Source organism: Schistocerca cancellata, chromosome 4, assembly GCF_023864275.1.
Source record: "Schistocerca cancellata isolate TAMUIC-IGC-003103 chromosome 4, iqSchCanc2.1, whole genome shotgun sequence".
Classification (NCBI taxonomy): Eukaryota; Metazoa; Arthropoda; class Insecta; order Orthoptera; family Acrididae; genus Schistocerca; species Schistocerca cancellata.
Window position 1 is genome coordinate 617,832,659 of NC_064629.1, and position 13,201 is coordinate 617,845,859.

The 13,201-nt window shown below is 44.0% G+C and overlaps 1 protein-coding gene across 2 annotated transcripts in view; it reads right to left on the minus strand.

Annotated features, from left to right (window-relative positions):
• LOC126183311 (activating signal cointegrator 1 complex subunit 2 homolog) overlaps positions 1 to 13,201 on the minus strand; it is a 110,231-nt gene that overhangs the window by 6,573 nt on the left and 90,457 nt on the right. The window contains exon 2 of one of the 2 annotated variants that reach the window (XM_049925160.1): positions 7,886 to 8,139. The exons of the other annotated variant lie outside the window; for it this stretch is intronic. Coding sequence (XP_049781117.1) covers positions 7,886 to 8,139 — 254 coding nt within the window. The remainder of the gene's footprint in view (positions 1 to 7,885; positions 8,140 to 13,201) is intronic. 2 annotated transcript variants of the gene reach the window in all.

Sequence of the window (13,201 nt, forward strand, 5' to 3'; positions counted from 1 at the left end):
AGTAGCTTCGACAACCATCGACATTTCGGCAGGTACACAACCCGTCATTTTCAAGGCTCAAATGCAATATGAGAGCCGTGTGCAAGCAAATTTAAAATCTCGGTACATGGGGCATATGCCGAAAGAGAACACACACACACACACACACACACACACACACACACACACACATACACACACCGTGAACACTGGTGCCGTAGCACAACCAAAGATGACCAACGGCAGATGTTATCGAAAGTGAATATTAATTACCAACAGGTGAGGTAGCGTTAACTCTGTCCCTCTGTTATTTGAACAGGAAGAAAGCAAGATTCCAAGCAGAATTTAAATCTTTGATTACATTGTACCAATAGCTGGACGTGCATGCCAGATTCTCTGCGTTGCCATTTTCCATAGGATGACCAGTACCAAGACAATGTTTTGCAGCAGTAGATTTGCTGAGCTGTTATAATCGTGCGTGACACTTTGAAAGGTACATACACAGGATAAAATTTTATAAGAAAACTTTATATTGAACCAGAGACGGTCAAATGTAGTATCGATTGTATAGTAGCGTCGCTGTTCAACAGCGATCGCTGGTTCAAGGTGTTATGGGTAATGTGTAGAGTAACTTTAGATAGCGAGATGTATGGAGGACTCTCAAGCGTAAAGGCGTGTTGTAGCTGATGTGTGCTAGATATATATATGTACTCTCTGTGGGCAGGAATGATTTTTTATTTCCAAGATACCATACTGGAAATAATTAAGGTAAAGAAAGTTGTTCTGTTACCAATACAATGCACGTAATCGTAAGGGATTACTGAGACAATGTATGGCACTCACATCCAATGACTCTCTAAAGCTAACTGTTACTGTATAATAGTTTATTGTGTGTTAATTGTGAGCGTTATTAATTTTCAGAGTCAAAATTCAAGTTTTAAAGTTATTGCCATATTGTTACTTACCACAAATCAATACCAGTTACCATATCCATGTCATTTTTGATAAACTATTTTGCTCAAGAATTTATTATCTCAGCCATATTCGATTTAATTAAAATGTATGATAAGCAACATCGTTACACAATATCTGTATGCAAACTATACAATTTAATATACTAACAGAGAACAGTGGGATGAGCGTTACCATTGCGCAGATAAAGGTAAGAAATTTTATTATTTCACGGATATCATTCATTAAGCACAGGGAACATTATTTTCAAACTGATCAAGTTTTGTTTTATTACCGGGGCCATTCCCAATCAATAGTGTTGCATCAGATTCAGTTTTTGTGCTACGTAAATTCATGCAGTTTTGGTTAGGTTTAAAGTTATTGACAATTAACATTCTCGCAGTCAGAAATGTTCATTACAGGGCAAAGCGCATAAGCGACGAGATAAAATACACGTTCGCATGCCATTCCCATTCTAACACATCTGTTGCAGACTACTGTCGTGTTTCAACTCATGCTCAATATACCAATCCTTCACGGTCCTGATGGTCTGACCAATGTACAACGTGCCACAAATGCAAGGTATGTGGCACACACCAGCCTTACGCAAAAAAAGGGTTCAAATGGCTCTGAGCACTATGGGACTTAACATCTGAGGTCATCAGTCCCCTAGACATAGAACTACTTAAACCTAACTAACCTAAGGACATCACGCACATCCATGCCCGACGCAGGATTCGAACCTGCGACCGTAGCATCAGCACGGTTCCGGACTCAAGCGCCTAGAGCCGCTCGGCTACAGCGGCCGGCTCAACCTTACGCAAACCGAGATTATAGTTTACGGACACTAAAAAGATCCCAATCTTAAATGGTGGTCATGTTTTCGTAAAATATGACCAATCCTGTTGGAAATGCTATATGTGTAACGTAAAAACACCATAGACTTTCATGCTACCTTGTTATTTTTAACACTCAGCCAATTCACGTGTGTCTCATCTGCCTTTCACTTTAACCATTCAGACAAAATGAGACTGTGAAGTGAGATAACTCAGCTGACAAACTTTCAGGTTCTGAGATGGCGTGGGTACTAGAACCCAAGATAGTCAATTCCCCGTCATGCTGAGCCGGGTGGTGACAATAATCAGTTTGAAAATATAAATCAGTGTGAGGTGGCTTCCAATAAACGGCATGTCCGAACGTACCATTAACCTTCCTCACGACCAATATACCAAGGAAGGGAAGGCAGCCATCCTTTCCTACTTCCATCATGAAGCGAATATACGGGTGAATTGAATTCAGGTAATCCAAAAAGTCATTTAAATTTTTATTTGTATGAGGCCAAACAACAAAATTATCGCCTACGTATCTGAAAAAGACGCAGGTTTCAGTGCCGCCGACTCTAAGGCACATTCCTGGAAATCTTCCATAAACAGACTGACAATACTGTTTAGAAGAGTAAATCGCAATTTGACTGTGCATTACTATTTTTATCTTTTGTACTATCTAGATTTTGGTTTTTATGCCATTCTCAAGTACAGTGCTAAAAGTTGTTGGACCATTATTATGTCGTATCTGTTAAAGCAGTCCAAAGCAGATAAACAAGTCTACTCTGGACTGCCTTAATAGATAAGACATGATAATGGTCCAATAACTTTTAGCATTGTATTTTAGAAGGGCATAAAAGCCGAAATCTAGGTAGTACAAAGGATAAATATAGTAATACATAGTCAAATGATGGTTTACTTTTTTAAACAGTACTGCATTACTGTGACTCAACATAATCGAAAACGTTTTAGACTGGCAACAATAGGTGACAAAAACATCCCCATCACTACTCTTCCTGTCTGTGCTTAAAACTGGTCATCGAACAAAAAGTAAGACAACACATTCGAAATAGGTTTGTTAATTCAACAACAAAGCTAACCTCAGTTAAACATAACGGACGAGATAGTGGAATGCGAGTGGAGAAAGAGACTACATCGAAACTTACTAAAATATCAGTGGCATTCAAACTTAATCCCTCTAACCGATATAAGAATTCATTCGAGCTCTTAATGTAATGCACACACCGCTCTACTGGAGGTATCATCAGAGTAACATGAGGTTTCGCTACACGGTATGTCGGAGTACCAGTGTTACTGACAATACGCAAACAGGAAACCCTTGTATCTTCAGACAGGTCGTCGTCACCATTGGGCTCAGCATGAAAGGGTAATTCGTACCTTGGTTCATAGGTCCTACTTCACCTCAGACTCTGATACCCTATACGCTGAGTTAGTCCATCTCGCAGTCACCTTTAACCAGAATGGTTCTAGTGAAATACAGGTGAGACACACATCGCATTCATTATCAACCAGCCGTGGACCGAGTGAGTGATGATAATATGGAGGTGGCACTAACAGGTTTGGTCATTTTCTGCGAAAACGAGATGTGAAATTTCTTTGGACCGTCATCTAAGACAGGGATGGCCAAGATTTCGGCACGCGGGCCATGCCCGGGACCGAGTGCTGACGTGCTCAGCCTCGCTTCGTATTTCCGCCTCCAGCACGTCGCGCTGTCTGAGCGCGTGGAGGGAGAAGAGGATAAAACAGCGAACGCGCCGAATTTAAATGGCAGTGCAGCCGTACCGCGTATGACCTGATTTTATATTTCACATTTCTCAACAATATACATCACAAACAAAACAAGCTTTCAGTATTAATTAATTATATTTGTCGTGCTGAAAATACAATGTAATTTCTATCAGGTACAGACTGTCGGCATACGGACAGAGGCTGACAATTTCGGAGAATTTCGCTCTCAAGTTGCCACGTAAACGTGACTTATGTAGTTTCATATTCGAAAAAAGGTCTTTCACATCAGTATGCCGATCGAAATATTATAGCACTTTTGCGGCCTTATTATGGAGACTTGGAAAATCTAACTGAGAGAAACAATGTAGACGTCCTGGACAGTTTTCACGTAAAAGATTTGTAACTGAAACTGGAATTACCTTGAAGTCAATCAGTTACATCTGCACATGCACAGGGGCGCATTCAACAGAAACGGCAAACAGACACGAAAACAGATGTAAGATTAACAAAAATGGCTCTGAGCACTATGGGACTTAACATCTATGGTCATCAGTCCCCTACAACTTAGAACTACTTAAACCTAACTAACCTAAGGACAGCACACAACACCCAGTCATCACGAGGCAGAGAAAATCCCTGATTCCGCCGGGAATCGAACCCGGGAACCCGGGCGTGGGAAGCGAGAACGCTACCGCACGACCACGAGCTGCGGACTAAGGTTAACAGTGTTCTCAAAACTTTTATAAAACTATCGTTGTAGTTCTTGCAAGGCCACAATAAATTCTTCAAACCTCGGGCTTTCTTTAACGCATGTGAGCTTAGGAAACTGGATTGTCTTCGTCAGAATGTGTCCCTTCTACAACGCGATTTCCTTTTTAAATGAATCCCCATAAACCACAAAGAAGATACCTTGCAATGCCTTACTTTGAGCAGCGTGTAGTCAAGTCTACTTAAAATGCGAAGTTTGCAGTCCATTCTGGACGTTCTAATTTTCATTCCTGCATTCTATTTTCCTTCATAAATTCAACAATAGAGATATTTTAATCGAAAAATCGTTCTAATCATGCCCCTTGACTTAGCCAAAGTAATACATGACGTTTCTATACTCTTCGTTCATTTCCATTGAAAACTATTGCAACTGAATTGGAATAACGGGTGCAACTTCAGAAATTTTACTATTCGTATTACCAATTTCTTCAAGCGCTCCATGCTTGCAAAATTGCCACAAAGTGCTTCTTGATGTACAGAACAATGAATCCCATCCATTGATCTTTGAAATTTTGTTTTCTTTCATTGTCTTGTAAAGGTTTAAATTCTTTCGGGATGGTACTATAATGTCGTTTCATAGCAAATAAGCAAGACCCGTCGCTTATGTGAATTGAGAATTCTCATCCCTCTGATCTGTAATTCCCTTCCATTTTAAAGGATTGTGACGATAGATCGCTAGACTGCCTCTTTTGTGCAATCAGCCATTGGAGCTGTGAACGTCCTTCATACCGCGGACAAATAGCAAAGGTAAACAGAGCTGACACCACGATTCCGCCGAACTCAGAGAATTGTGACGATCGCGAAATGCTGCACTGCAATGTAAAATGAAATGTGGCGCTGTTCCAGGTTCTTCCGAAAAGGAGAGAGCAAAGCCGCGTACCAGGCCGGGTCTCGACTCGCCAGTGGACCGCACACGCGGTACGCATGAACTTTGGCACGCCATAGCCGACCCTGATCTAAGATTAGGGACCTGGAGGGTCTGCTAAGAATGATCTTGGTTTACGTAAGGCGGGTGTCTACCATATCTCTTGCAGCTGTGGCATGTTACACTTATCAGACCATCTGGACTGTAGAGAACTCGTGTACTGAGTGTAAGTGGCCCACACGCTTAAAACACCTGAGAAAATCAACTGTTGGATAACATTTCCTCGGTAGCGTTCATCCTATGGAATATAAACACACGGAGATTCTGGCACGCACTTCCAGCTATTCCAGCTATTGGGATGGTGTTATTAAGGAAGCAGCTGAGATTAAATTAGCGAGCGATATTGCAAAGAAGAGTGGAGGTTTTTGTTTAAGTTCTGTTTGGTATCTTGCTCTCTCCCTAGTCAAACAGTAGAGGGCCAGACTTAACGTTACCTCAGTTGCTGGTACTTAATATTCACTACTGATAACATCTGGCGCCAACGGCCTTGCCGCAGTGGTAACATCGGTTCCCGTCAGATCATGCATGTTAAGAACTGTCAGGCTTGGGTAGCACCTGGATGGTTCACCGTCCGGGTCTGCCGAATGCTGTTTGCAAGCGGGGTGCATTCAGGCCTTGAGGCCAACTGAGGGGCTACTTGACTGAGAAGTAGCGGCACCCGCCACCCAAACTGACAACAGTCAGGAGAGCGGTGTGCTGACCGCATGCCCCTCTGTATTCACATCCAGTGACGCCTAGGGGCTGAGGATGACACAGTGGCCGGTCGGTACCGTTGAGCCTTCAAGGCCTGTTCGAAAGGTGTGTGTGTGTGTGTTTGTATTGATAACATCTGATGTAGACTATCTTTGGTTGTGTGGTGACACTTATGTTTACTGTGTGAGTGTGTGTGTGTGTGTGTGTGTGTGTGTGTGTGTTGTCTTTCACGGCACATGCCCTCCATACAGAACTTCTAAATTTTCTTCCAAAGCACTCTCTCGTTGAATTTGCGCCTTGAAAATGATGGCATGTGCAACTGCCGTAATGTCGGCGGTTGTCGAAGACGTCAGACGACTTCATTCTCGAAATTTGTTGGAAAATTTATAAGCGGGGAAAATCTCAAAGTTTCGCTAGTAATAAGGTACACTACTGGCCATTAAAATTGCTACATCACAAAGATGACGTGCTACAGACGCGAAATTTAACCGACAGGTAGAAGATGCTGTGATATGCAAATGATTAGCTTTTCAAGCATTCACACAAGGTTGGCGCCGGTGGCGACACCTACAACGTGCTGACGTAAGGAAAGTTTCCAACCGATTTCTCATACACAAACAGCAGTCGACCGGCGTTGCCTGGTGAAACGTTGTTGTGATGACTCGGGTAAGGAGGAGAAATGCGTACCATCATGTTTCCGACTTTGATAAAGGTCGGATTGTAGCCTATTGCGATTGCGTTTTATCGTATCGCGACACTGCTGCTCGCGTTGGTCGAGATCCAATGACTGTTAGCAGAATATGGAATCGGTGGGTTCAGGAGGGTAATGCTGGATCTCAACGGCCTTGTATCACTTGCAGTCGAGATGGCAGGCATCTTATCCGCATGGCTGTAACGGATCGTGCAGCCACGTCTCGATCCCTGAATCAACAGATGGGGACGTTTGCAAGACAACAACCATCTGCACGAACAGTTCGACGCCGTTTGCAGCAGCATGGACTATCAGCTCGGAGACCATGGTTGCGGTTACCCTTGATGCTGCATCACAGACAGGAGCACCTGCGATGGTGTACTCGCGAGGAACCTGGGTGCACGAATGGCAAAACGTCATTTTTTCGGATGAATCCAGGTTCTGTTTACAGCATCATGAAGGTCGCAGCCGTGTTTTACGACATCGCGGTGAACGCACATTGGAAGCGTGGTGGTATGGGGTGGCATTGGTTACACGTCCCGGTCACCTCTTGTTCACATTGACGGCACTTTGAACAGTGGACGTTACATTTCAGATGTGTTACGACCCGTGGCTCTACCCTTTATTCGATCCCTGCGAAACCCTATATTTCAGCAGGATACTGCACGACCGCATGTTGCAGGTCCTGTACGGGCCTTTCTGGATACAGAAAATGTTCGACTGCTGCCCTGGCCAGCACATTCTCCAGATCTCTCACCAACTGAAAACGTCTGGTCAATGGTGGCCGAGCAACTGGCTCCTTGCAATACGCCAGTCTCTGCGCTTGATGAACTGTGGTATCGTGTTGAAGCTGCATGGGCAGCTGTACCTGTACACGCCATCCAAGCTCTGTGTGACTCAATGCCCAGGCGTAACAAGGCCGTCATTACGGCCAGAAATGGTTGTTCTGGATACTGATTTCTCAGGATCTATGCACCCAGATTGCGTGAAAATGTAATCACACGTCAGTTCTAGTATAGTATATTTGTCCAATGAATACCCGTTTGTCATCTGCATTTCTTCTTGATGTAGCAACTTTAATGGCCAGTAGTGCAGTATCACATTGTCTTAAATGTCCAGTGTCTCTAGTTTCCCAATGGATGTTCCTTCCTGCTAGATATTGTACTGTAGGAAGATAAAACACGCGCAGACTTCGTTCAAAGCTGGAATCATTGATGAAGAAGTATCAACAGCTCCACAGTGATACAGTGACACAAGGACACATTGCGAACAAACATTAGTGGTGCTGTGGCAGTATCTGCGTACCTGTTAACGAACCAGAATGGTTGACGGTCCTCTGGCCAGGCACCGACTTGCGAAGAGATGAACTGTTCAGGCGACTGCGTGGTAGTAGTCGTTGCACCAACACGGTTCTCAAGGCCTTCCTCAGAGTTGGCCGCGGCGAACTGCGGCAGCGGGCCCGGGTACGACCAGCCACCGCCTGCGTAGAACGATTGGTACTGCGACATCGCCGTTCCCACGAGCGTCAGCACCGCCACCAACGCCGCTTTCATCCCCAGCTGTTAGGCAAAAAATTACTGCAAATCGCTACGTTAAGATGTGTCGTCCACTTCTGATGCCGAGTTCAAACTATGATGAATTCTATCTACATCAGGAAAACGTCGCGTCGACATCGAGGTCATTAGAGATGGAGGACAAGCTCGGACTTTTTCAGGGATGGGGAAGGCATATCTGGGACGACTCAGAGAAATCACGGGAAATACAAATAAAACCTAAATCTGTATGGCTGGTCAGATCTGAAACGTCGGTCCCCTGAATGCGAGTTCAGTGTGCTAACCACTGCGTCACCTCGCTCGGTGTGTATGATAGAGGATACTCCCCATAATACCACGTATTAAGTTTCTTTCTTATCCATTCACGCATATAACGCAGTAGTTGTGACTACTTAAATGCCTTCGTGTGCGTGCTAATTAGTCTATCTTATGTAATTCTTCAGTTTTTCCAGGTGATATGTTGACATGTTGAATAATCAGATCTTCTGCCGGATGTTCGCGTCGTTCTTGCACTATATTTTGACAGCGTGATTCGCTGTATTCTTCAGGTGGTCCCCTAGCCACGTGAAGAAGACAGTGAGACACGACGTCGAAACATCGTTCTAGAACGACACGAACAACCGGCAGAGGACCCGATTGTTCAAGGTAGTCTAATCTTATCTTGACCCGGTAGAAGCGATGCGCGTGGGGTTTTAATATATTCCTAGATTTCGCATTTAATGTTGGTTGTTAGAGTATCTTAAATAGCCTTTCGCAGGACAGCTGGTATCTCTCTTAAAGAGTCTGTCAGTTCAGATTTGTCAACATATTTGTGACACTTTCCGGGGTGTCATACAGCCCTGTGACTAATCGTATTGCCCTCTTAGTATAAGTTCAATATTCCCCGTTATATGTGTTTGATACTGGCCCCACACATCTTACCAATGTTATGGGATCAGTCCCACTGATGATTTTTAAGTAGCCTTCTCTGTAGACTAAAAGCATTTCCTCAATATCCTACCAAAGGCCCTAATCATATTTGTGTAGATTTTTTCAGATAATACTTCATTACAGATAACTGCATCACCCCTGAAATTTCTGAATTCTGAGGTCACTATTAATTGTAACTATCATGTTATTGACATACAACATGAGCAGCAGGGGTTACAACACACGTCCCTTGGGCTTGCCAGAAGTTACTTCTACACCTGTTGATGACTCTCCATTATCTGATCACTCTCAATCAATGCTTCCAATGTAAATCCGTACCAAGAAATCATCAATCTAGTCGAAATTTCATTTGATATCGTATATGATGATACTTCCGTTAACAAGTGTGTGGTACTGAGTCAGACCTGACTGCCCTGGCTTTCAGTGCATGTTGGATTTCGCACGACCGCTGTTTTCTGAATCCGTGCTTTCTCGCAAGGAGGAGGTCATTGTGTTCAAGATAGCTCATGAAATTTGATCTCAGAATATATTCTAAGATTCTGCCATAGATGGATGTGAATGAGTTTGCACAATAGTTTTGTGGGTTATATCTGTTACTCTGCTTGTAGACGGGATTATTGTTGATCCTTGCCTTTAATGCGGAATCCGACTGTGTTGCACCGACATTCGTCGAGAAGTTGGGTATTTGTTTCTGTTGTTGCATATTTCATAAATTTATTTAAAAAACCTTGAGAATTAGGACTGTGCAGGTACGTGCAGGAGAAAAAGCTGTTACGATCTGAAAGTCACGCATGTTTATGTGGATTAGGAAATGCAGAAAACCAGTGGTGTTTAAGATGAATGATGAATAACATGATAGCTGTTCCCCATTACCCGCTTCCTGCTACTATCAATCACATGGTTATTTTAATTGATATGAAACTGCCACTACAAAACCTTCCAGGCACATGCAGTATGAAGTGAACAGGATATTTGGAAAATCCGCATAATGTCTCTCTGGGCATGCAGAGAAAACTGGATGGGTAATTGTTTGCACATGAATCCATGTCCAGAGACGTCGTGATTCGGGAATAAGCGTCTGATGTTAAAAAAAGCGACAAGAATTTGCCGTAAATCTGCAAGTTACTGCTTTTGTAACCAGCTAACTAAAGCGGTTACAATGCTCATTGCCATGGAATGCAACAAAGTGTAAAGCGTTCAGGTTTCATATTATTCACTCGTTACCTTTTTTGTCCTAGTCCTCATTCTCTTACATGAATGCGATAGCGGTTTGCTAGTCAGTTGCCTATGTGGTAATTAGCAGATTCACTGTAAATTATTTTTCTCTTTTTCCCACTGTAGACGAGGAAAGAGAAACAGTCTGTTCCATGTGTTTGATGCTGTATCGTAGGTACAATAGACCTCCGGACTTGGGTATCTATTAAAATTTCTGTCGTTCCTGCAGTCTCTACATGAAATCTGCGTCAGGAATTTCCGAAAACTTATAATTTGTGAGGCCGAGGTTTTTGCGGCTAATAAATATTCCTGAGGCCCTCCTGATCAATACATGTTGCTGAGGCTATAGGGCATTAGTGCAGTTGGCGCCATCTTGTATACATTGCCTCACAAAAACATGAAGCACACAAGAGACATGGTCTAATGTCAGTGTAATTACGTACATGTACACACCATCGTCGCATATGTACATGATCAGAGGTGCGGTTCTCTGTGACAGATGGAACGGCCACCAGAGTGCTTGGTAGGTTAAATAACGGGGGTGAACAACATCAGATGTTGAGTGATCACTGCGGACACGGAGACAGCGTTATCAGCACCTAACGGAGTTTGAAAGGAGCCTCATTGCGGGTTTTCATTAGGATGGCTGGTCGAATCGTGCAATATCCAGCATTATGAGGCATTCAGACGCGACAGTGGGTCGAATTGGACTGCATGGGAGCGTGAAGACAGGTATACTCGTCGTCAAAGTTCCGGTCGACCATGCCCAGCGGCAGCCGAACTCCAGAATAACTACAGTACCACATGCACCTCCTAACAGCTGAGTTTGGCGTGGTGACTCGACCGTGGAGTATAGATTGCTGATGAATGACACCGCATTGCGTTCAGCGATGAATCGTGGTTTCCTGCATGACCGTCTTCGGCGACTATGATTGGAACTTGGGGAGACACTTTTGGAGAGGCAGAGCGCGACTGCTCCTGACGTCATGAGGCGGAGAGCCATCAGGTATGCCTTCACGTTATGGTTGGTGGAGATGGAAGGAACTCTGAAAGCACAACGGTACCTCATGTGTGCTCATGCGTTCTCTCTCATGCGACAGTACAGCAGTGCCATTTTTCAACAGAACAATACTCGTTCACTCATGGCACGTGTGTGTCTGCGAACTGTCTACTTGATGTTGAGGTACTCCGGTGGCTAGCAAGATCCCCAAATCATTACCGATAGAAAACGTGTGGGAGCAGCTTCACGATATCTCCATCCAGCATCCTGGGTTTCAACGATCAGTTACAACAGTTGTACGTCACCTTGTGTTAGGAGAGGATACAACGACTTTATGACAACACTTCCAACTGAATCAATGTGTACATTGAGGTGAGAAGTTGTGCAACGTCATAATTATAAGTGGGCTCATATTGTCAAAATCTTTGTAAATTTGGCTCAAGTTTGTAATCTCCGAAACGACATAATATCATATGCCTTCTTAACTCGTGAACTTTAATTTCGTTTCCTCTTCCCCTTGTGAGTTCTTCACTTTTTTTTGACACGCAGCATAGTTTATAAAAGAAACTATCTTGCTTACTATTTCCTCTTTGTGAAAAAGTAATAGGTGTGAAACTTCCTGGCGTTCAGCAGGACATTTTTACTGAGCGAGGAGGCGCTGTGTAAAGACACTGAGCTTGCATTCGGGAGGATGACGGTGCAAATCCCGGTCTGTCCACACAGGTTTAGGTTTACTATGGTTTCCCTGATTCTCTTAAGGTAGATACCTAGAAGTTTCCTTGAAAAAGGACAGCAGATTTCTTTCCCCATCGTTCCCCAATTTCAGCGTGTACTCTATCCATAAAGCCCTTGTTATCGACTGGGCGATAAACCATAATTCTGATTTTTCCTTCAGGTACTGTTTCGTAGACTCCATTTGACAACCTGAGCAATATACACCGATGAGCCAAAACATTATGACCACTGCCCACCGCGACGTTGGATGTCACCTGGTGTCTACGCGGGCACGTGACGCTGTAACAAAAGGATGTAAGAGGAGCAGACACGGACGTGGGATCACCCTAACAAAAATATGGGCTGAAAACGGCGAAATCCATTGAGCTAAGCGACTTTGACAAAGGGGAGATTCTTACTACACACAACGTGTGAATAAGATCAAGAAAACGGCGAAACTGGTCGAATGTTCACATGCTACTGTCGTGAGTATCTACGGAAAGAGGTAGAAAAACAGTGCAATTACCACTAGACGCTAAATGGTTGGACGTTGAAGGCTCCTCATAGAACATGGGGTTCGGAGGCTTGTTTGCTCTGTAAATTAGAGCAAATGGTGATCTGTGGCACATCTGCCGAAAGATCACAATGCTGGTGCACGCATAAGTGTTTCGGAGCACATCATTCATCGTACATTGTTGAACATGGAACTCCGCAACAGACCACCCCTATGTGTTCACACATTGACTCAACGACATTGTCAGTTAAGATTGCAGTGGGCGCGGGACAATAGGGATTCGATCGTCGATCAATGGAAACGTGTCGGTTCTTCGGGTGAACCAAATTTTTGATACACTACGTCGATGGTCGTCTCCGCAAACGCCGTAATCGAGGTGAACGGTGGCTCGAAACGTCCAGCCCGCCACGGACGCAGGCTGGTTGGAGCAGTATTGTACTCGTACTTCGAGAGACATTCTCCTGCGCTTGCATGGGACCTGTGGTAGTTATCTAAAACACTGACAGCTGCGAATCACCTGGATCCCTTCGTGCTTGATATCTTCTCCAACGGTGATGTTATCTTCCAGCAGTATAATTGTCCCTGTCTCGGAACCAGGACAGTGCTACAGTGGTTTGAGAAGCATTATAGAGAACTCATGTTGACGTCTCGGCGACCAAATTCACCTGATGGAAATCCTATGTAACCCACCTGCG